Source organism: Acartia tonsa, chromosome 5 (assembly GCF_053477335.1).
Source record: "Acartia tonsa isolate MP-2025a chromosome 5, ASM5347733v1, whole genome shotgun sequence".
Taxonomy (NCBI): Eukaryota; Metazoa; Arthropoda; class Copepoda; order Calanoida; family Acartiidae; genus Acartia; species Acartia tonsa.
In genome coordinates, this window is record NC_137264.1 from 33,930,957 (window position 1) to 33,957,704 (window position 26,748).

The 26,748-nt window shown below is 33.5% G+C and overlaps 1 protein-coding gene across 1 annotated transcript in view; it reads left to right on the forward strand.

The window, feature by feature from the left end:
* Positions 1-7,489: 7,489 nt before the first annotated feature.
* The window catches only part of LOC145319981 (nicotinamidase-like), a 70,414-nt gene continuing 51,155 nt past the window's right edge, over positions 7,490-26,748 (forward strand). The window contains exons 1-2 of the mRNA XM_080162392.1: positions 7,490-7,563; positions 8,362-8,439. Coding sequence (XP_080018518.1) covers positions 7,529-7,563; positions 8,362-8,439 — 113 coding nt within the window. The 5' untranslated portion in view covers positions 7,490-7,528. The remainder of the gene's footprint in view (positions 7,564-8,361; positions 8,440-26,748) is intronic.

Sequence of the window (26,748 nt, forward strand, 5' to 3'; positions counted from 1 at the left end):
AATGTATAATGTATAAATCGTTAATACATTCAAATTTTGATTTTTTTTTTAAGTTTGAAGGTTTTTTAGCTAGTAGCAAATATTGAGATAGGATTGGGAAACAACTAGGAAAATGTGTTCACATTCGGAAACTAATTTCAGTTCATAACCTCATGTATAGGCCCCAAAGGGGTGAGCATAAGAAAAATATTTTAAAAATAAGGAGAGCAGTGGTAGGGGGGATTAGTGATCGATAGACACCTTGAGGAAGAGCAACGAATTATTTATGAAATATAAGTCAAATTTTCTAACATCAAACTATACTTGTCATCATAGATGGCTTATTTAATTACATTCTTAACTTCGTATGGACATAATTGTTCTTAATTCCTACATTAATGTTAGAGCTCTCATGTTTTCCACATTGTAAGCAAAACACGCTTGGTTTTTTATTAAATGAATAAGTTAGGGTACAATGTTTGGCACTTTCGATATAAGTAAATGATAATAAAAAACCCATAGAATGCGATAATAACTTCAGAAAAATCGAAGAAAATAGTTTTAATACTTAATTAACGTTTTTAAGTTTTTCTTCAAAAAGTTTAGATAAGATGCCTTTAAAAGTCGTCTATGATTTTGTCAGGGATAAAAATGTAACTTTAAAATAAGAATTACAACATATTTTTTCAATTAGTACAAAGTAAAATTTTGAACATTTTATTGATCAGTATAATTTTTAAAATGTGAAGTAGAAACCTGAATATTTTATCATGAAAATTGTGTTATGATTTGATTGTCTGCTAGATTACAAGAAAAAAGATACTGACAGTACTTGTTGATTCTTTAAAAATAATTAGGTAGATTACTTTCAGAACCCCTCTTTTTGCAACGTTATTTCAATAGAACAGAGCCGTAGTCTTAGTGTACTCAATATCTAGACAGCCAACCATTGTTTTAGAATTGTTCAATTTTTTTAACTTCTGATAAAAACAGAATTAATGGTATTTTTGTAAATATTATACCTCCAAGAAATGGCTATACTTCCCAATCATATGTTGTGTGATATTTAAGAGAAATTATTTTGATATAATGTCATTAAAATATTCGTTAAAAAAAGTGCTATTCTAGCTTATACTTTACATTTTAATGTGTATGATAATTCAAATAAAAGATAATGAAGATTTATATTATATTTAATTGTTATAATTATAAAGAAAAACCTGGAAACAGTAAAAAACTGACTTTATTTTATTGACGTAGGGAAAATTTTGTCAAATATTTGAATAAAAAAACAATATGAAACAAAATAAATTATTTTTAATATAGTCACAAAAAGTCTTAATGAGTTTAGGAAATATTTCATTTACTAATCATGTCATTTAAACTCTATTCCACAGAATACAGTGTAAAAAGATGTTCTCGTTTTAATTTTAAGTAATTTGAAATGCATTTTAATACCTTTTAATGATTTATTTTTTGAAACATCTTTTTATAAAATGTTATTGATTTTTGAAGTTATATGTTAAAATGTTTTTAAATTTTGTTAACATTTTGTTTTAAATGTAGAAAATTGGTAATTCTAAACATTCAAAAAATGATTTTATTAAATTTTCATCACTTAAATTGCATGTTTGATGAAATTTTCAACTGATAATTCAAGAAAAATCGTTTAAGTTTTATTATATTTTACTTTGAAATGTTAAAAAAATATAATTATTGTCAAAAATGTGGAAGTTATACTTTCCTCAAAAAAAGACCTAAAACATGCAAATTAACACGGGGCTATAGCACTTACACATCCAGCAAATTTACAGTTGATGTATTTTTGGCAAAATGTTTTCTTACTTTTTCTCATGCCATAAATACACCCAACACTGGCATTTACACATCCATACTTTTTCAATTATATGTCATAAATACATCCAACACTGGCATTTACACATCCATACTTTTTCAATTATATGTCATAAATACATCCAACACTGCCATTTACACATCCATACTTTTTCGATGATATGTCATAAATACATCCAACACTGGCAAATATACATCTAGATTAATTTATATGAATATTTATTTACAATTTATTATATTTTGTACAGTATGTATAGGTTTTAAACTTTTTACCCTATTTTAGTTACTCTCCCCCTATTTACTTCCCTTTTTCTCAAGATGCTCCCGACAAAACATCAATACATTTCCGCAGGTGGTCAAATTATTGCTATATAATATTATAATTTAGATATTTATTGTTAGTTCATTGTTTTATTATGGACGTGGACATGGTGCAGGGCGTGTAGCTGTTAATTCACGTAAGACTTGTCCAAATTGTCAAAAAGACTACAGTAATGCATATCTTAAGAGACAAATGACCATTTGTCCATTGACACCAGTCACAGAGCCATCAAACGTAGAAGCTCCATTACTTGATACTCAAATTTCATGTTTTGATTTAAATGAAAATCCGGATGTGGAAATAACCTATTCCCAAAATAGAAGATGATGTTTTTTTTCTGGAAAGAAGTATCACGGAAATGCTACCAGGACCCAGTACAGGGATTCAAGGGACAGGACCTCCAAGACCCCACAATCAATATGGAAGTGGGGATATGTCTGACTTGTTGGTTGATGATTTTGGTAGACCAATATATAGAATTGTGACAAGGTCAAGATCATCACATAATGTTTTTTTTTATTTTAACCTGACAAATATATTTTAATTTAAATCTTTATAAAGCTATTTATTTTTACCTCACAAATATATTATAACTCAAATAATATACAAGTGTGTTTTCTTATTATTTTGTGTTAAATTTCTATGGATGTATAAATGCCAGTGTTGGATGTATTTATGACATATAAATGAAAAAGTATAGATGTGTAAATGCCAGTGTCAGATGTATTTTTGACATATGTATAAAAATATGGGATGTGTTTTTGCCAGTGTTGGATGTATTTATGGCATGAGAATCGATTTTACTGTCATTTATACAGTAAAAATTCAGTTTGTCATAAATACATCCAATGCACTGGCAAAAACACATCCACTGTAATTTTGCTGGATGTGTAAATGGCAGTCCCCCATTAACACGTGTAATGAGATTTTTTTTCTTTCAGGTTTAATTTTAAGTAATTATTGATATTTTTTGTAAAAAGGATTTTATATAAAAAGTTTTAAAACTCAAGTTATGTAGTGGTTCTAAAAAAGGTTGCGAATTTATGCAATTTTCTTGCAAAAAAAATTTTCTAGGATTTTAAAAATAGCAAAGGGTGTTATTAGACGTACTTACAGATACAATTGCAAAGTCATTTTGGCCAAACACTAAAATAAAGTTTTGACATCTGAGGGTCCAACCGTGAAAAGTGAGCTCACCAAAATGGGTTAATGGTCGATTTTTTTCTATCCTAGAATAGAACAATATTAGAGTTAACTCATAGTTTCATATAGACTCATCTTATAATGTTTTTTTTTGTCTCAACTGCCGACAAGTTCGGGCAAGTATTCCAATTTTTTTTACCTTTTTTTGGGGAAAATAAGAATATCAATTGCCCGTATAAAATTTAATTTTCAGATTGTGTATTAATAAAAAGAATAAAAATTTAACCAATTATGTTGTTTATAACCTTATATCCATAATACAAATTACAACGATATCTGGCCTTCTTGAGCTTAGAACACGGTAACTTCTGAACCGATCAGGCTCTACTTTTCAGTAAATATACCTTATGGTTTTGCGATAGTTTAGAGATATATTTGGGAAAGTAGAATACTTTTATGAGGATATTTAATTTGAATATTTTTTTATTGTAGAATTTGAGTGTTTAGATTTCCATTTTGTTCTATATTAACTCTAATATAATAAAACAGAACTAAAAGCATAAACACCTTGAAAGTGCGTATTTTATAAACCAGATTGGTCCCATAAACAATATTTTCATATAATCACATTAGATTATTCTTTAGGATGACCTGTTATATCATTACTTTTGCAATATTAGAACCAATCCTTCTACTGTTCTAACTGCAGAGCAGTAACTATTTAGAATAATTTCCTCAAATATTTCGCCCAATTTTTAGTAGCGCAGCTGTACTCTATAACAAGGTTATGTCCGTAAGTCTCTGCGACGACTAAACGAGGAAGGGATGACACAAATTTGCATCTCCCAAACGGTTCAACTACTAATTGTAATCTACAGAAAGGGCAATTTTGTGTATCTTCATTGGGGATATACATCAAATTATTTATTTTAAATCCCTGGAAACATTCCCTAGGGGCGTCGCTCCCACATTTTTTTTTCTTATGTAGAAGATATTTTCTTGAAGTGCATTTTTTCTATGAGCTCTTTCTCCAAGGTTTTTGTCATCTCTTCCCTTTTTTAAATATAACTAATGTGAAAACTCCCTTACAATTTGTGGAACGACTGTTCCAGCCGTTTACGAAATATTAGTGAACATAATTTGTAAATCCTATATCATAAGTAATAAAAGATTATTGTTTGTTAAGTTTCATAAAATTTTTTGTGACTCTACTCTCTCACGCTTCGAATACAAAGCCTCTAAATGCTGGAGGCGCAGCTGGAATAAAGGATCAAATTGCTGTACTGTACTATCCTAATTTTTGAATAGGCACATTTGTGAGGGAATCTAAAACTAAAGTAAGGTATAGGTAACTATTGATTAAACAAAGTAAAGAAGTAATGGTAACCAAAAAGGTATACCATGTTACTCTTTATATCCGATTTAGTCTTACTCTAATCATAGTAATACACACACAGTTTGTCTGTTTGTTAGCAGTGAAGCTTCCCTATACGTTTTATCGCGTGTCTGTCTGTCTGTTTGTTTGTCTGTTTGACTGTATCGCAATTTATTATCGAATATCTTAGCCGTTTTTCGTGTTTGTGGAATATTCTGATTTCAAAAGCAAGGCTATTTCACTTTTAGTTCATTTAGGTATGTCAGAATTGTTCCTAAGATTTTAAACTTTGAATGAGGATTCCTGTTACAGTTGGGCACGATTTAGAAAGCGTCGCACAGATGAATATCCCCTCCCATCCTGAGTGGAAAACAGTACACAAATTTTTCTGTAAACAACACAAACAAGAACGATTACATTCTGACGCAGGACAACGTATTCTAATCAGATAATCCGTTATTTAGCCACCCGTGACCCAACACGTGTATAAATTGGCAGGCCAATCCCCAATAAACAACTTAATGAAATGGTCTCCAAAAACATAGTTTGACCATTTAATAATTGACAAAAGTGGTCATTAAAAAAATCGACTAATTTCTCTGTAAAATAAGCCCTTAACAGTCGGACCATCGGGATGGAAGAAATATCTCTGCTCTTGTTAGAGCTAGAGGGCTAGAAATTTTCAAAACATAAATTGTAGAATAGCGCTTAAGTTTAAATTTGAAGTCATCTAGTCAAAAATTCCACTCACAGGTGCCGTTCAAAGTTTGCTGGAGATCTGGAGGATAAAGACCTGTAGGATCATACCTGGAACCTGACTTGAACACTTAAATTTTAAAGAAATAAGATAGTAAAATGGGGGGGGGGGGACGTTCCCCTCGACTTTTTAGTGTTAATATCCTAGATTAAATACTAAATATCAATAAAACATTTTTTTTATCAGATCATATCATTTTTAAAGACTTATTGAGTAGCTGAGCTTTGAACAATTCATGACATTGTCTCTATTTATATCTAAACAAAATTATATTTTGTATTTAGTCTGTCTGTCATACTGTTCAAGGACTGGAGACTAGAAATATTTTCTTTTTTAATTCTTTATCAATGATCTAAACAGCATTAATAACTAACTTAGAATTGTTGTATTGGCCCATCCATTTAAGCAGATCAAAGTTATTGGTTGAAAAGTTAGAACTCTCTAAGTTGTACAAACCACTCAAGATTTATTAGAAGTTCCAAAAATTTTTAGACCAATGAATGATACAACGTGTTTTAAAAGCTTTGAGCATCAGTTTAATTTATTTTACAATGTCCCCTCCCTCCCTGTTGAATCTGAATCTTATTTATAATTTATCCGCCTGCGTCTTATATTGTTCAACACTAAATTGATAATGATTGATATATTTTATAAGCGCAGCTACTCTATAACTTGAGAATGCACGTATTTACGTATTTCCATGACTATAAAATCGTGATTTACAAATTATATTGATTTCTACCAAAAATAACAACAAACAGTTGCTTTGCGATCCCTTGAGTATTTATTAGAACTTGGAAATCAGAAATCTGTAAAATTTCTTTGATACAGCTAACTATTATTTTTATTTTATACTATATTTCCGTTCATTGTTCTTTTTGTAACATTTTGTTGATGAACTTAAGGACAGAATCGTTTTTTTTTTAATTTATTTGTGTTGATAAGCTGATATTTTTAGATACATCTGAGTTAGTTACTAGGATTTATTTGAGCTGTCAACATGAATTCAATTATAAAATAATTTACACTTGTAGATCTACACTACAACTCTTCATATACGCCTGCGTGTTAGAGATTATGAGGAAATGTGACTTCTCCAGCTTTTTTTTGAGGTAGATTGATATCTATTTCAAAAGATTTTCCCAAAAATAAACAATTTGATTTTTGGAAATGCTATTTCTCAACTGCTATAAAAGATAAAGGACTGAAATTTCTCTAAAACTCTAGTTTCTGTTTGACCGATTGTTGATTTGATACGCATTTTCTCTCTTATTTTTTTTTATTGCAGTTCCCTTTAAGTTATTTTTGCTATTCTTTAGCTTCACAATTTATGGACATCGACTTCCTTGTTTTAAAGTTGATTGTGAATTTGAAATGTTCACATTTGTTATCTATTTTGTTTTTAAAACAACGAAGATTTTGTATACAATCAGGGCCGCCTATATTTTTTGCTTTTTTAACATTTTATAATTTTTTCATTGTTTAACTCGTCCTAACCATGCACTGTTTTGCCTAAATTCTGATACTCTGTATGATTTTACACCAATGAAAATCCCATAATATAATGTAAGATTTTTGTATGTTCTAATTAAATAGTATCTTGCAAATCACTTAGAAGATTGAGTCTTCCATTTTAGGAAAAAAGAAGGTACATTCCTTCTGCGACGTTATTATAGGATAGTTTTCTGCCTCTTCTTTTTATTAATACAGAGCCCTTTTAAGATAGGACGAAGCTTTATTTAGATTATTTGTGAAATACTTCAAAAGAAATTTTGAATGGGAACGAGTTGATTTGTATGTGTTTATCAGTAGCGAAGCTACTCTACGCGTATTTATGTCTGTGTGTCAGTAATATAAGCGTTGGGCCTGTCCTATATTTATTATTAAACCTTTAATATTTAAAAAAAAAAACTGTAAAAAAATAGTAATAAAATGATTTAAAACGAATAGTTATAAGCATTATTATACTCTGTGAATGTGTGTTTAACGGGATTTGACGAGCCAAATATGTCTCTAAATCTTGTTCCTCTCGATTTGTATATTAAAATACATTTATTTCAGATAAATAAACCTTTCTTTCTAAATCTTTTTGATAATAATGGAGGCTTGCTTCACAGCATTTGACAAGGATGAGTAAGTTTTTTAAGCGCAGCTTTTTTTAAATAGAGTATATCTTTACGTACCTGGACGGTAAGTCAATACGAGCGTAATTATTTTTGAATAGCTGACAAAGAAAATAAAAAATTAATTAAACAAAAGAAATTGTCCAAAATATTTAGTTACTCCATGACTACTTAGTTCCAAACACTAAACACACACACACAAAATATTTAACATTTGAATTTCTAAAAATAAAAAGTTATACTCATTTTTTATAATCAATAGCATTCGGACCAAATTGTTTTGAGGATTTTACTCCAAATATTAAATATCGTTGCTGTAATAAAGATAATTAGTGATTTCATTTAGTGTATTACCTGTTTTGCTTAAGTCTAGGTAACATGAATAATGAACAAGTTGTTCTCTAATCTAACAAATATTAATAGAACAAGAAAATTTGAGTAAATTTTCAAAGATGATTAATAAATTTTGAAATTTCTTTCTTTGTCTTTCGCTACAGAATTTAATCAGTGGCTATAGAAGTTCTTTTATGTTACTATGGATGTATTGCCATGACTTTTAAAATGGCGATTCATGGGACAATAAGGCAAAGCATCTCTATAATTAAGTCTAAAACGTTAGTACGTCGTTGTCAAATATCTTGTATACATATGTATAAAAGCAAATTTTCACACGTATGGTAATAATTTTCAGTTTTAATAACATTAAAGGCGATGACGCTCTATATTTAGTAATGTTCGTTTGTTTCATTGTATTATTTGTTGGGCTTTGACTTTACAGATCTTGTCATCCTTGTTATTTTGTATTTAGGGACCAAGCTATCAACATCAACGAATTCACTGCGTTGTGCAAGGCTCTCTTCAGAAACGAGAAGGGAAAGCCCTACAAGTAAGTTTTACCTATCTATCTATGTATAAATATATTACATACAAGTAAGTTATACTTATTTATCTCTGTGTGTATATCTCTTCCTATCTATCTCTCTATGGCTATTGTCTATCCATCTACCTATTTATGTTTGGTGTATCTATCTTTATATTACATAAAAATATGTTAACTCATCTATCTATTGTCTTTCTATCTATCTCTCTGTTACACAAACAGAGAAGTATTTATCTATCTAAATCTGATTATTTCTTGATTTAAGAAGGGTGTTGACACCGCCCTTTTCCCCTCTTCTGTATACTTATGGATCCGGATATGCAGTCATTAAACACCACACATACATAACCGCAAATATTGAGTTGCTTTGCAATTATTTATAACATCCATTGAAGAAAGTTAGGAGTATTTTACAATAAAATTATACATATCTGTATAATGTAATCAAATCATTTCCTCTACCGGTTAAAGACATGTATGGATAAAACAGCTAATATCTTCTCTTACAAAGTAGTAAGGTTTTTGTCTGAAGCATAAGATCTAATAAACCTATGGCCTATTGGGTTCTCTATTTTTGGTAAGTTTTACATTGGTCCTTTGATGGTTTGTTTTTTCAGATTCAAGTTTTGTAGGGTTTTAAGTTTTCCTTCTATCCCCTCTCTGCCCCCTCGAATACAGAGCACCTAGAAAATGGGTGCGTAGCCGCTAGCATCTACAATAAAGCAAGGACGGTTAATACACAAAAGTGTCTCGTCTTTTCCATGACTACTTAGGTCCAAACACGAAGAAGCAATGGCTTCACACTCACGTACAACCAATAACAGCAAATCTTTATGACATAATAAATAAACCATTAGACACATTATAATAAATTATTATAGTGTTAATCTTTAGAGCGATGTCTGTTGGGTTTTCTCGTCCACAAATTAACAAGTGAAAGATATTGTTTTAGTAGTTTTTGCGAAATAAATCCTCTTTCCTTGTAACCCTAACTATCACTTAATGTTGGAATATATTATCTGCCATCATTACACACATTTATTTAACCTCCCCGGAAGTTTCAAACAAATAGGACACGTAAATCAGCTAAAAATGTATTCAAGTCAACTTTATTATAAAGTGATGACGTCACTCAAACATAATTTTGACATTAATATTGCTATTAGAAAACATCATGTTAATGATATGTCAGCCACAAACACTTATTTACATAGTCTCGACAAAATTTGATATATTTTGTCGATATATCTGACAGATTTTAAAATATTATAAATTAGGGGTTAGTTATTTACTGTGCAAGCAAGAAATGAATTATATTAATATCAACCAGGTTCTTGTTCTTTTCTATGATTTTAGGCTCAAATTAAAAAAAATAATTGACTTAATTTTATCTAGCCTTGGTTCTTTCAATACTGAATTTTGGGCTTGAAAAATTGGCATAAAAGAGCTAGATTGAAATACAAGCATTGCACATAGGGGCAACAAGGGGCAACAATTCACCACCCCCAAATCAAGTTTTAAACATTCTATGAGTATTATCATACCCAATGTACATCAGATTTTAAAGGAATCGTAAAAATACGCTTTTTAAGTAAGCATTCTAATGCATGGAAGTCAAGAAATGCAAAAATTTTCTTACAGAAAAAGGCATACTTTTTGTGTTTCACCAACTATTTTAAAAGTATTATAAAATCTCTTAGAATTAACGTAATTAGACAAAATAACTTCTGATGAGTCATGCATTACATATATTTTGACAGTATAAAAGAAAAAAACACAAATTGAAGAAATTAGTCTTAAATAATTCTAGTTGAAGTCAATATTTTAGTTTTTATTTGTTTGTTTTTTAATCAACATTTAAGAAGACAGTATGAGGAAACATGTTTTCACTGGTTGCCACTGACTAAAAATACGATATTTGATTACCCAAAGACATATCATAATCGCCTGTACTGGTCTCATTTACCCCCCCGCGCCCCCGTAGGGGTTTTTAGCCCGTTTTCTGAACGTGGGTGCACGAAAAGCTTGTAAGAAAAGGCGTTTAAATGCGCTTTTAAAGTCAAAACTTAAGATATAATTCAAATAAATAAAAGACACAGAAACATAGACATATTGGGAAATATTTATTCTAACTTAGAATTAAAGTTAATAATAAATATTTTCAAGTTCTATTGCAAAAAATAATGGGGAGGAGAGGGGGGGGGGCTAAACCTAAATCTAAACCTCTTTATGTTTGATGTTTTAATGTAACTAAATAATCGTTTCTATAGATTATTACAAATATCAGGGATCTAAAGGGGACAAAGGTCAATAAATTGTTGTACATCCCCATTGATGATACACAAAATTACCCCTTTTGTAGATTAAAGTTAGTAGTTAAAACGTTTGAACACACAACTGTAAAACTTTGGGGACTAGTGTTATAAACAGCCCAATGTCCCCTACCTCACTGCGAAAAGGTAAAGTTAATATGCAAATAACGTGAGGTTCTTATAATCATTCTAAATTTGAATTAGCAAGTAGTCTATCTGTCTGTCTATTGGTAATGCTTTGTTTTTAAATTATGTAGTTACAGGGTATTCATGTTTAAAGTCAGCAGTTTTATTTAGAAAGGGAGGGGACTGTTAATTACACTAGTCCCCAAACTTCAAAGTTTTGTAATAACGTTTTTATATTCGTTAGCATAAGAACTTCAGGAAATTTAATTGATTTTTTATTGGTTGGTTCATTAAGTGTTGTTGATGAGTGTCAAAACTTTTCAACCACTAATTGTCATCTACAGACAAATAATTTTGTAATATAATTTATTAAATATGTATTTATTAAATATGTATCAATATTGGGGATGTACATATTAATCGGTTATTGTTTTGTTCCTTAGATCCCTAGGTGTTAATATATAATACAAAGTAGCTTGATGTCTGTTTGTCTGTCCGCCCATCCCTTAAGATCTCGCTAACCACTAAACTGATTGAATTCTACTCTTCAGGGAATATATCTACTGGTCCTGTGGTTGTTTAAAGATCTTTTTCAAAAATAAAAATCCCCCTCAATTTTTTCATATTTCTATAATTAGGGTCGGTCCGTCCGTACGTCTGGTACAGTTAGCTTTTTTACTTAACTTAAACAGGCTAGAATTGTCCTATCGATCTCAAACATTTCATGCTGATTTCTACAACAGTTAGGTACGACTTAGAAAGCACATCAACTCTATAATCGTTACCAGAAAGTCCGTACATCCATTTATAACAAGCTGATTTTTACTTTTTTGACAACAAATAATGGTTTTGAATGTTAAAAATATCCCATTCATCTGATTTTTTGAATACTGATTCCTATTTCAATAATGTCTATTGTTATAAGCGAAGCATCTCTATTATCAAGTCCTAAAAATGTCAGTATGTACTTAAACAGTAACATGTATTTAATCAGTTTTAATTACAATTTTGTATAGACATGCATTAATATTCAGTTCTGACACTTCACAAGTGTTAATGTTCGTTTGTCCTTCCATTTCAGAGCTTCGCTTCTTTCATGGATGTTGTCATCCTTGTTCAATTACCTCTTGGGGCAAATCCCCTAGAGGCTAGGGGCGAAGCCGCTAGTATACATATAAACAGTAAACAAGAATCATAATATCATTATAAAGATTTAGATTTATTTCCTCTAAGGTGCATATAATTAGGGCGAGTTACTAATAAAAGTTTACAATTTTTGACTATTAGGTTTCTTCCTGAAAAAGATTGCATATTAATTAAGATACTAAGTTTCTTCCTGAAAGAGAATGCAGGCAAGATAATAAATAAATTATTACATATTATAATGAATAAATAATCAAATTGTAATTTATTAGCAGTTTTAAGATTCTGCAGTACATTTACTATTTATGTACCTAGCTCAGGGTTGTAGTGAACTTCTCCTTCCCCGTTCACCTACATTTTACAATTTACTATACAATTATTATATAATTGAACACTGAGCAAGCTGTGAAGCGAGTGGATGGCTTAACCCCGGCCGGGGTTGTTGAACCGCAGTTCTTCGCGGCGCTTACCAAATCGTTTCAGAGCTTTAGAAAATAGTTGTAACAATTTATTTTAGTTACATATATTGACATATATAAGACATATATAAGACTACTATACTACGGTATGCTGAATATACCATCTAACAATCATTCCACTAGAATCCATACGGGGTTTCCAAAAATAAGACCAATACAATTAGGTTATCGGTGCCATGGAAGTTAGCCATGTTTTTATTCCCGTTATAAACTGCGACTCCCACCGCCCTAACATTCCCGGATTAAATGATTATAAGAACTGAGTAATTTAAAATCCTGTGGGATTTTAATCCCACACTTCTTTAATACCTGCAATTTATTTCCGAACCCGTCACTATATTCCTACATCCCTGATGGCGTTTATTAAATAAGAATAAATTTACATATTTGAGTTTTTCGTTGGGTAAAAACTTGAGGGCTTGATGGATTTTTAGTCACATTTAAACATTGCAATAACAAGGAATACATATGCACGGTGGGCGCGCATATGTACCTAGTAAGTTAAGTAAAAATTAAAATAAAACTAAAATAAAATAGAAAATGAAGTCTGAAAAGCTTGTAAATATTTTATAAATATTTTTAGAGAAAAACTGGTTTTATTTAATTTTTGGTCAGGCGATGTGCATAGGCATCTTAAGTTAAAAGTGTATTCAATATCGGCTATGCTAGTTATAGAGTGGCTTTGTAGCTTTGAAATTAAATTCTTGTTTAAGTTTGATATTAAGAAAGTGTTTTTTTGCTAGATTCAATTTAAGAAGGATAAAAATTATTTTTAGAAACACATCAGTTTACTAGCATTGTTCTTCAAGTGAAGGTTCTTTTGTAAGGGTTGATAAGACGTTAAGACGTTAAGACGTTAAGACTTAAGGAAAAAGGTTTTGACTGAAGTGAGGATTTGACAACAAGGACTGGACTAGAGATAAAGAAGAAATAAAGAAAGAGATAAAGAAAGAGAAAGAGATGGCAGGTTTGGTGTTCGAGTGGCTGCGCACCAGAGTTCTGACCGCGGCGGCCGGTCCTTGGAGTAACTTATCTGAGCGTTTAACAAACGCTTCTTTGTTGGCAGAGTTTTACCTCTGGGAGGTTCAAATTGAGGACGCTGTTTACCTCGAAATGGCTGGGATTTATGACGAGATAAATGAGCTGCGCTCATTTATTTTTGTCAGGCAACCCCGTAGCTTGACAGGCCACCTGTCCGGGCTGTGCTCTTTGCGGCGCACACAAGCCGCCGTCCCTATCGTCGAGGAACGGCTCCTGGCGTGCGCTGAAAGATGCGCTCAGACTCTTAGTGCGCGGCGTCGGTCACCTTACCTGCCAGAAGTTGTTGACGCTAATGAGGATTGAATGACTGAGTGATCTGATCTGAGGAGGAACTGACCGACGGTATGGCTGAGTGTGGTTAGAGATAAAGAAGAGTGTGAGGAGAGTGGGCTACAGACTAAAGACTAATAGACTGAGTGATGGATTTAATTTAGGTTGAATCCTGTAAATATTGACTCCTAATTTGTAGTGATGAATGTATACGTGAATAATTGGAATATGTATCAACCTATCGTTTATATATTTATTTAGTTGAGTCTGCTAGAGCCACCCTGCTCCGGCGCTTAATACCCTGTAACCGCAGCAACATGTAAATAAATAAAAAGTGCTTGAAAAAAGTTTGTTTTGTGTGTAAGGATTGTTAAAATAAAATAGTCTCTCCAATTAATGGATTAATTATTCATGTTAACAACCTTGTTGTTGTTGCAGTTGTCAGTAACTTGTATCGCTGTGTCCCAACCTCACGCCTAAGCTAATACTCAACGACTTAATAACGCCAATGCTACTCTATAATTGGATGATTCCGTGCGCTCAAATATAAGACTTTCCGGCCACGTCAAAAACTAATAAATTGCAGAAAAGTTGACAATGGAATTGGTGAAATTATGGTTGATGGAAAAAAGGATTTTTTGGTGATATTTGATGATATAATGAGTATGAAAAACATAATTAAATTTGTAGTTAGAATGTAGGAATTTGGTGAAGTTTTGTAGGAAGCACTATATACCCCCCTCCCCCCCCTCCTTAGCTACCCGGGTGAGAGTTCGGATCTTACAGATCCTATTTTTGGATTTTTGAGTATAAGACATGGATAAATAAGATATTAGAACACTTACCATTTTTTAAAAAGAGAACTTTGTTTGTTATAGGTACCTACGTAAAATCAATTTGGTTAAGAAAGTGGGTGAAACATTTTCTATTGAATTCTTTTTCATTTACTATTTGTTTTATATTGTTGGGGAGACTGTTAAAAATTGTGGGAAAAGAATGAAGGGGTGAATTTAGTAAAAAAAGTTCTATTTACTCCATTTGCATATGCAAAATTATTTACATTTCTTGTATTGTACCTGTGGCGGTCACGGGAGATCTCCCAGGTATTATTAAAAATTTCTGGCTGTAAGCCATGTAGGTACCTATACATAAATTTACAAACGTTGAATTTAATTAATAGATTAATGGGCAATATCCCATTACTTTTAAAATATTCTGCGGTGTGTGCTCTGCTAGGTAAGTTTTCTATGATTCTTACTGCTGCCTTCTGTACTTTCAAAATGGGATCTAAAAGATAGGCTGGACAGGCTGTGAACAGAAGGCAGCAGTATTCCACATTTGATTTAATATAGCTGGTATATAAAATCTTTAAGTGTTTCTTATCGAGCAAGTGGCGCATGACGCGCATAGAATAAATAATCTTTGAAATTTTTGCATGTACTTTTTTAAGGTGATAAGAAAACTTTAATTTTGTATCCAAGCTGATTCCTAAGTGCTTTACAAAACCCTCATTATTATCATCTACAAGGTTTAACTTTGTGATCTTTTCAGGGATGCTTTCACCTACGTTGTTCATGTCTATGAAGACATTAAATTCCGTTTTTAATTGAATCTCTTCAGGGGTAAGATTTTCTCTAGGGGAAGTAAAGACCATAACTTTGGTCTTGAGGGGATGGATTAAGAGTTCATTTGCGTTATACCAGGCGGTCAGTTTAGGGATGGTTGCTTTTGCGAGTTCAATCAGTTCTGCTAATGAATTTCTTTCCATGAAGGTTAGGGCATCATCAGCGAAAAGATTAATAAAAACTTCTGGGCTACAATTTGCAAGGTCATTTATGAAAATCAAAAACAATATTGGGCCAAGGACTGACCCCTGTAATACGCCTATGATAATCTCTTCCAACGTAGATGAAAACAGCCCCTTAAAGTACACCTTTTGACGCCTATTACTATAATAAGAACGGAACCATTGTAGTGGTAATCCCCTTATCCCTGCATTCTTTAACTTTTCAAACAATAGATTTCTAGGGATCATGTCGAAACACTTCCGTATGTCCAAGAATATGGACATACAGGAATTGTTTCGACCTAGACACTGAGTGATCATATTTGAGAGGTCAAGGACATTATGGTAAGTTGAGATATTTTTCCTAAATCCAAACTGTCTGCAGTTAAAAAAGTTTTTTTCGTCCAAAAAATTTACCAAGCTATCGCATACGTATTTTTCCAGGGGCTTGCTTAGGTTATCAATCAATGATATACCACGATGGTTATCCATTTGATTGAGTGAACCTGATTTGTGGAGGACAAGAATTTTGCTTACCTTCATACCGTCAGGAAAGATGCCAGATTGGAGGGAAAGGTTATAGACGTGGCAAAGGGGGTGTGCGATAACATCCGCACAGCGGGAAATTAAGAACATGCTGACATCATTAATGTCTGTGGACCTTTTGGGCCTGATGTTTCTAATCAAATTTATTACTTTGAAAGGGTAAAGGGGTTCAAAAAAGATTGAGTCTTGGATGGGGGGGGGTAAAAATTCTGCAAAGTTTTTTTCTGTTGTTGGGATCTCAGGTTTAAGGGAGGTTCCAATCTGGCTAAAATAGGAATTGAATTCGTTAGCGATAGCTTGGTCACCCTCAACTTTCCTAACCCCGACCTCTAAGTATGAACACTCAGCACCCTTTTGATCGAATCCTAGCATATCTTTTAAACAACGCCATAATTTTTTACTATCTCTGCCGCAATTTCTTATACTTGACCTATAGTATTCTAGTTTTGCACGACGTACATTTCTATTATAAGAGTTTCTATAAGAGTTATATAACAGCTCACTCCCCCTTGTTCTTTCCCTAAGAAAATTGTCGTGGAGGGTGTGTTTGTGTTCCCTCATTCTCAAGAGGTACTCGTTCATGAAGGGCTGCTGGGGTTGGACCCTAGAATTTTTTTTGACTTTTACAATGGGGCATGAGGTGTTATATAACTCAAGAAACTTAGCTATGAAATTACTATAGGCAACGTTGACGTCATTTTGGTTAAGTACATTTGACCAATCGGTACTGAAAAGTGCGTCATTCAGTGAATTAATGTTATCATCGCCTAGCAATCTTTTTTCATAAGAATCAGGTTGTTTTGGTTTTTTGTTAGCATTAATTCTATACGCATTTATCAGCAACAAGTGGTCACTTATTTGTGATGTTAGGACACAAGACAACATAAGATTTGGAATAAAATTACCAACGCCGAAAATGTCAATCAATGTTGAAGTGTTTTTTGTAATCCTGGTGGCCTTGGTAATCGTATTCAAAATGCCGTTGAAATTTAGCGACTCTAGCAGACGCATACTAGGGCTGTTGTTTTCATTAATCCTGAACAAGTCAAGATTAATGTCTCCAACAATAAAAAACGGTAGGTTGAGTGACATAATCCTATCCAATAATTCAAGGTAAATTTCAAAAAATTCATCAAGTTCAGCACTACTTTGATTAGGGGGTCTATAGGTATTCAACACCAAGAATTTAAATCCATTAAACGAACATTTGAGACAGATAGATTCACATATACGTTCTTTAAAGGAGATATTGTCAAACATTCTTACTACTTTATAATGTTTTTGCACGAGTAATCCCACCCCTCCCCCCCTTTGTGTTTTCCTAAGGTTGACATGCCAGTTATAGCCATCAATATTATACACGTCAAAATTTGCATTGGAATTTGCCCAGAGCTCTTGACATGCAAGAACGCTGGGCCGTATTCCTTTGCAATTAAATTTATCTATGCACGCCACCAATTCATCAAATTTAGAATTTATTGATTGACAGTTTAAAGAAAATAAAATTATCAGTTGTTCTCTAAAAGATTTTAATTTTGTTATTGCTTCATTTTCTGACATGTATTGACAGTTAATACCAAATTCTTCTTTAATCCATCAAAATGTTGGCCATAAATAGGGTTTAGGAGGTCTAGTGTAGGGTTAAGATTTAAATTAGCAGGTACCTGTTCATTTAATCCATTAGGGAGGCTTGTAGGGTACTGGTGTGGAGTCTAGGTTTATCGCAGGAGGATTAGCACGTATATCATCCAGTGGGAACGACTGAAAAACAATATATATCAGCATACATAAAACATGAACATATTTACAATAGTAATAATAGTGAATTAGATAAAACATTTAGTTAGGAGGTGATGTGCCTCCGCTCTTTACTCTTTCCCCCCCCCCCCCCGTGGTATATTAGCTAGATACAAAAATCTTTTAATCAATATTTTTATCTAAAAGTTGGCATAGGGGGTAGGTAGGTAAAATAGAGTTAAATTCTATACGTTTTTTAATCTTTGACAGACGATGACATGACAAGAAAAAACGGATTAATTTAGTAATTAATCAATAATAATAATAATAATAAGTGCTTTTTCAAGGACAGTAAGTATTTGTTATTTGCTAAAAATACTATCTAATCATTTTATCTTACTGTCGTTAGTTTTCTTTGCAGTTCTTGCAGGCATAGATTTCAGTTGTGGTAGCGGCTGCAGTTTAGATGGTTCCGCTTCTGGCTCCTTGGCTGCTGGGCGGGCTGCTGTTGTGGCAGGGGCTGGAGCTGCTGCTACGCTGGATGCAGTTGTTGGAGCTGGAATCGGCTCGGCTGGGGCAGCTGCGTTCTCATCCTCGGCCTCAGGGACATCGGCGGCTGCCGTGTCAGAGGTGGTGGCGGGCTCCAGGGGTGGGAACTCGTCCATGTTGGCAGCGTTGGGAGGAGGTACAAAACTATCCTCAAAATCATCCTCTGTGATGAGGGGATTGCAGAACTTTGAGTTTGGGAAGAATGAACCTCTGTCTGCATAGGGCACGCTGTTGTATTTGATCAGGGGGGGCTCCGTTGATGCGCTGAACAGCTTCTCGGTGCCAGGTATTGGTTTAGTCATACCAATTAATGTGTCGGCAAATGGATTCAGCACTTTTTGCCATCTAGATCCGGACTTGATCTGAAAGGCCACAGTTTCCCCCATTATTTTCGTGCGGGAGATCAGCTTAGTTGAATGCAAAAACGTCTGGACGTTTTTATTCAAACGCGTCGCGTCGTATTGCATTTTTATCATTCTACCTGGATAATAGGGTGCAGGGGACACACTCTGGCTGGCTGTCTTGTACTGGTTCAACTTAGCTGTGTATTCCTCAAGGACGGGGCGCTTGGATATCATTACCGCTTGGAGGTGGACGCGGGAATGAAACCTGAAGATGGCCTGTGGGACTTCCTTCTTCTTGGGGTTGAACGGCAAGTGATGTGCGTACTCGATGACGTCCCCCCAGTACTGGGGGACGAAATCGAGTAGGCCGTTACGGTGGGCTATTTTCAGTGAGGGCAGAATGAGTGTGTTGTATATCATGAGCATGGTGATCTTCTCACGGCTGTGCGGCGACTGGAAATTCGTCACCCTCAGGCTCCACGCCCTACTACGCTGCTCGCGGCAGGAATTCTGAAAAAACGAATAGCGTTTAAAATTGTCATCGTTTTTTGCTTGGTTTTCGAACTTACTCTGGAGGACCGCAATACTATCCTTTATCGCTTTTAGAGTTTCTGCCGATAATTTGGGCATCCTTAAAATTGTCAATTTGTTCGAGAACAGAGATTTTATCACTAAGTTCGGAAAATTGTTTTTTTACCGCATCTATTTCTTTTTTATGGCTAGAGATAGTATTAAAAACTTCTTCATGTCTTACCTTGGCTTTTTTGTTATCGTATTCCTCAAATTTTTTGTCGAAAATCACTTCCATTTTTTTCCAAAATTCAGGAGATGATTGTTCCGGCAACATTTTCAAGCGAGTGAAGCCGTGTGGCTAAGATGGAGGTGATTTTGAGTGCGGCTAGCCAATAGGAAGCGAGGAAATATTGATAACAGCCAATAGCGTGGTTTGTTGTGGACGCTACTTACTATCTAGCCAATGAGAGGGCGACACTGATTTGGCCCTCGTGTGACGTGGCCAAGTTTTAAAATAGAAATAGATAAAGTACTGCGGATTTTTATTTCACTTGATTAGGCGATTTTTCACAAGGATAGTATTAAACGGTTTTACACCGGCGATTTTACCTAGACGGCGGTGTAAAATATGGTGCCAAAACTATATACGAGTTTGCCCATGGCTACCATATCTTCCCAGTACCAACACGCGGAGGGACCACGGACGTGGGGTAAAGGGGAAATTAGTAAAGAGCGGGGGGTGTGCTGTACAGACTAGTACACACACATGGGCTAGAGAGAGAGAGATGTTGTTCGCTCCACGCTCTAAACTCTAAACTAAACTAAACTGAACTAAACTAAACTAAACTAAACTAAACTAAACTAAACTAAACTAAAATATAGATATTAGTTACAAAAATTTATGTTAATCATGCCCACATTTATAATGGATTTATTAAACATAAAAATAAAGTGAAACTTGTAGCTTGCTAAAATAAGGATCCCCATCAACCCCCATTTACACCATCCACTCCCCTCCTTTTGAAATGAATTCCATGACCCCAAATTTGACACTTTGAACACTAAAATCGGACTACAATTAACCTAGTTACACTTTAAAGGGCCCAAAAAGCTAGTGATAGGGTAGCTGCGCTACTAAAAAATTCTCATATTGCTCTGATAACCAAAACCCCTAATTAGACATTTTAAACACGAAATTCAAGATAGTTGATGGATAGATAGATGGATAGATAGATGGATAGGTAGATGAATAGATATATGGATAGATAGATGGATAAGTAAATGGATAGACAGATGGATAAATGGATGGATAGATAGAGGGATAGATTGATGGATGGATAAAGTGATAGTTGATGGATAGATAGATGGATCGATATATAGATGGATAGAGAGATGGATAGATAGATGGATAGATAGATGGATAGATAGATGGATAGATAGATGGATAGATAGATGGATAGATAGATGGATAGATAGATGGATAGATAGATGGATAGATAGATGGATAGATAGATGGATAGATAGATGGATAGATAGATGGATAGATAGATGGATAGATAGATGGATAGATAGATGGATAGATAGATGGATAGATAGATGGATAGATAGATGGATAGATAGATGGATAGATAGATGGATAGATAGATGGATAGATAGATGGATAGATAGATGGATAGATAGATGGATAGATAGATGGATAGATAGATGGATAGATAGATGGATAGACATATGGATAGATATATGGATAGATAGATGGATAGATTGATGGATAGATAGATGGAAAGATAGATGGATAGGGTAAGGGGGGACTATTTTCGGGAGGGGTTAATCTGGTAATTTTCTATCTACCTTCATAATAATAGGTAGATGAATAAATATATGGATAGATAGATGGATAAGTAAATGGATAGACAGATAGATAGATGGATGGGTAGATAGAAGGATAGATTGATGGATGGATAAATTGATAGTTGATGGATAAAGAGATGAATAGTTGATGGATAGATAGATGGATCGATATATAGATGGATAGACAGATGGATAGATAGATGGATAGATAGATAGATGGATAGATAGATGGATAGATAGATGGATAGATAGATGGATAGATAGATGGATAGATAGATGGATAGATAGATGGATAGATAGATGGATAGATATATGGATAGATAGATGGATAGATTGATGGATAGATAGATGGATAGGGTAAGGGGGGGGCTATTTTCGGGAGAGGTTAATCTGGTAATTCTCTATCTACCTTCATATAATGACCTTTATCTCCATGTTCCTTTCAAATGACAGAAAAAAACATAAAAGCAAATTTGTTTGTTGTTAAATTACCTACAAAAAAGTATAAAATGAAATTTTTGTGAGATGAATTTTAAGGGTACTAAATAATTAAATCCCCTTTTTGGTTGATTTGCCCCAATGTGCATTGTGATTGAAATTTTAAATTTGCCTGCGTACAAAAGAAAAATAGAAAAGTTTCACTGTTTTGAAAAGATAACTTAATACACGTTTTCTGCATGGTTGAATAGGCTTATATGTTTTACAATACTACGGCTTTGCAAAATCTTATGTATATTGTATAACTTATTTAGGAATGACTTTATCTGAAATAAATCTATCTGTAATTGTCCAGAGCTCGATCTTTAAATCGTTTATAGGTGATTTAAACCGGGGCGATTCATTTGGCGCACCATCAAATTATTAATATCAATCTTTAAATCGAATTTGCATGGGCGATTTGAATCGGGCAGTGGCGCGGGCCCGGCGCGGCAACGCCACTCACCGAGTGGCATTGCCGGTTTAAATCGGGGTGATTTATTTAATAAATAAATATTTTTTTAAAATTACTTTAATATTTTCTTGCAAAACTATTGTGAAAACATTTTTATAGTTATTTTTAAAATAAATTATATATTAATGTTTTATATAAAATACCATGCTGACACGGAATTTTACATAAAATGCCTTACTGACACGGCTTATGTAATAAAGTTGTACTGGCGCGGATCGATATTTTATTGAGTGTCGCAAGCGATTTAACAACACCGCGCCGAAAATCTTTTAAATATCAATGTTTTATAGGCGCGCTGTGGCTAACCACCAGCGCACCTACAAATCACCTCTGAATCGCCCCGATTCAGCGCACTATAAAAACGATTTAAAGATCCAGCTCTGCTTAATAGATGTTCATTTATATTAATAGAGTACACGTAAAAGGTCACTGGTTTTATATAGAATAAAAATAACGAAAGTTTAGAGAAAACATTTTACAGTATTTTTCAACCGTTCAATATCCGCTGGATTAGAACCGGTTATCATCCATACTGGAAAAAAAACATGTATAGTTTCGTATACAGCAGAGCATGGGATAAGGGATGCAACTGAATGACGCTCTCTGCAGAGGAGCTTGGAATAATGGTTGCACTGATATTATGTACGTGACTATTGAGTATCCAAACTACATAATTGCATATGTCATTGTCCAAACACTATCTAAATAGTAAATTGTATTATTTTAATTTGATTCAAATCTTGTGTACGTTGGCATTTGTTTGCTTAATGAAATTTTTAAATTAAATTACTAAAAATGTGTATGATCTACAGAGATAAAGGTATAGCATAAATAATGTTGAATTAATCTTACTAAGGGCGTTCACAGGGATTCGCAGGGGATGTTATCGGGAAAAGCAATACCCCCAAATTATCCCAGGCAGGCGTTTAACACCCCCTTTTTAACGTTAAAGCTTTTCTCCATTATTAATTTTGATTTGAACAGCAATTAAATGATTAAATATCAGAGGGTTAAAAGAATTTTAGATTATTGTCATGTCCCTCAAACACTTGAATATAATGATATGAACATATTTCATTACATGCTCTGTTGTATGGAATAATGTTTTGAACTTTTTAAACTGCATCATTTTCTATACATAACTAAATAAGCAGAAAAAAGTTTATCAGTAGCAAAACTACTTTTTAAGTAAGAGTGTCAGTTTATATGTCCTGTATAGAAAAAATGGAGGGAGGCGGGTCTAAATCACTTTTGGAAACTTGGCTCCCCTATGTGCAAAATCCTTCAAACGTAAAAAAAAACATGTTATTTAAAGATGCAATTTGAGGGGCTCTTGGATTTTAAATTAGAAATTTATGACAACTTTTCTAATTTTTCTTGGTATTTTAAAGTAGAAACATCTGTCTATATCAATAAAATATTGTTACATATCATTTAATCAGCTTTTTACACCTATTAATTCTAGGGGAAATGCAATGTACAATGATTTTAATGAAAAAATTCACTTTTTAAAATAAATTTCTTTGACCATGTTCAACAAAATGGCTGTATTTTGCCTATTTTTGTAGTATATAAAAAAATCTGTTGTATGGCAACTTTTGAATGGTAATGCTAGCCTTTGGGACAATTAACACAAAATTGAGGAAATATAAAAAATGACCAAAAAGTCTACTGGGGGGGGGGGGGGGGCCGGGGTAATTGGGCCAGAGGAAGTCAAAATAGAGTAAGGCTATCATTACAGACAGATACGAACACTTATAGAATAACTTCAATACTAAAAAATATTTAAAGAAGTACACAAAGAAAAACAAAGCATGTCTGTCTGTCTGAAGCTTAAGATCTTGCCAACCGCTGGACCGAATGGACCCAGATTTCCATAGAATATACAAAATAGTAGAGGGTTATTTGGGAGTGTGTCAACCCCTCTTAAAAAATTAACCCTATAAAAAGAAAATCTGTCTACTAAAAAAATGGTGGATTAAAAGCACAATTTAAAACTGTTGTGGAAAAATTCTTATACCTACACATTTTAAGTACTTGGTGTTGGACCATGTAGAATGTACATATATAAAGTATGGTTTAATGAATTAAAAGCATTGCACTTTATCATCAAAGTATGACCATACTCATATTTAGCGTGTTAACAGATTATGCCCATAAGTAATTTTGCCACATAAACAGTTTAATTTATGAAACATTATGAAAATTCAATGCTTTCCCTCAAAATATCTAGTGACAACAGTACTCACTTCGGTTTTCTTTAAAAAATAAGCTATTCCTAAAGGCATCCCTAAATATTTTTTTAGAGGGGAGGGGGGGGGTGTTACACACACCTTCAACAACAATTGAAAGGTAGGGGTATTAAATTCGGGCAAAATTCCTCTCCTCCCCCCTACCCCAGTAGCATCTTTCTCAAAGTTAAAGGGACTGTGAACGTAAATTTTTCTCATCTTAATATCAAATCTTAACATTATCTCATTCATAATATCTCACAGATAGAGCAAAATGCGCTTTTGTTTGCTTAAAAAACGGCTTTTTCCAACGATTTTTATAAGGTACGGGGAAAGGAAGAAATTTTCCGTATTATATAAAATGTGCATTAAATTGCTTTTTTCTCCCATTATAGCTAAAATTAAACTTTTTCACATAGTTCTAGATTTTTCCTAACAGTTAAGCTGGCTTTTAACATAATCCTTGCTTTAATCCAATGTATAGTTACTTAGAAATTGATAAAATAAGCAATATTTTTTTATTGAAAACCAAATACAATAACAAAGCCAGAAACAGGTTTTTTATTAGTATCCAATTAACTTTAAATGGCCCATCTCTCGCCCACCTTTAATTACAAATTTGTAAATAATAAAGACGCAGTATTTCTTTATAAACAGTCTGATAAAAGTGTAAACTAATTCTCAAAAGTGGGTTATTTATTGTTCAACACAATAAAAAAGGATATTATTATTTTATATAACCTATGAGATTCAACCCTTTGTAGACAGTGAGGTATTTTTTTGTCAATAATACGAATTTAAAATATGTCTTTATTACCTAATTACTACGTTATAAAAAAACGAATTGGCAATTTTATAGCATAAAATAAATCCTTAACAGTAAGTAAATTGTTTCAACTATATATGACAAGTTAAATATCCCTACAAACATTATAAGAAACAAAAACGTTCAGATTTTCCCTGTTTTTTCCTTTTTCCCTCTCAAAATACCATAAAATCAAGGCATTATTTCTGGATATTTTTGTGAATAGGACATTTTTGGTTGATCAGTGTAGTGAAATGTGCTTAGTAAATGTTAAGATTTGATAATCAGATGAGAAATTTTTACGTTCACACTCCCTTTAAATTTTCTCGCAATTGAAACCCCCTCCCCCACCAAATAAAGCTTGGACGCCATTAAGGCATACCCTTATCAATTATAGAGTGGCATTTAGGTAGACAGGATTCATGAAAAGCGAATTCTGAGATGATCTCAAAGTAAATTCAACTATATTGTAATTTATGGAATTGTGTTCTATCATCTGTTAAAAATTAAAAACTGTTCCTGCTCTGGGACGCGGTGGGAGCAACACACAACATATGTGCTTCTCTGACTGCTGCACACATTATTTGTGCCCGTCTGATGACATACCCCCCACCCCTGTTGTTGTAGCCATGATTCTCTGAAGTTAGGACTCAGATGCACATGGAGACTGGAAGTGAGAATCCTTTGGTCAATCTTAGATTGGTAAGCTTTGAGCACAGCTGATTGTATTCTATGTTACATTACAAGCTGACCCGCAATTCTCGTGGAAGCTACTCAATTATTACATCACCCTAGCCTAGAGTTTTGGCAGGTGTTCCATATTAAGCCACCCTTATTAATGGCACTCTCATACGAGGAGCATGGATGAGGGAAAGCATGGTTAGAGCTGCTTGATTTGTAGAATCCTAACTTCCTACAAATCTCCCCCCCTTACAACCCCAGGGCATCTTAGGGAAGGTTGCGTGATCATAAACTGACAAATTGCGACAGCATTTGTCAACCAAGTGCAAAGTCTATGTGGGGACTTGAACTCGGTTTCTCCCAACCACAGCGTAGTGTGCTAACCACTACACTATGGGACACCCACCCCCCTCCTCACTAACAGCCTCACCACCTCTCTCCCCAACAAACTGCTGCCATCACCCCTTTTTCTGTAAGAATAAATCATTATAACAACAATAAAAATAAATAAGTAAGTTCTGATTAGAGTGTTTTGAATTTGTAAGGTTCTGTAACAGAAACTAGCAGCTACGTCCCTAGCTTTTACGGGATCTAAATTATAAAAGTATGGATGAGGAGTATAAGAATAGACTAGAACAACATCGGGACCTGTGTGAAGCTTTCTTAAAATGTTTTTCTTTACAGTGGAGCTTCTTATAGGCCCTGGGAAGGTTTAAAAATATTAGTGGGGAGGATACAAAGAGATTTTCAAGAGAATTCGCCCCTAAAAAAAAGATCCCCACAAAAAAAATTTTTTTTTTACCTTCTTCTCCCGTTTAAAACTACAATTGAGATTGAAACTACCACAGTCCTGAAGGGCCCCTTGAGGCCTCTAGGTGGCGTAGCTGCTGGTATATAATTAAAGGAGATTTTTTTGACAGTACATTTTCTTATTGATTTTTGTTAATGCAAT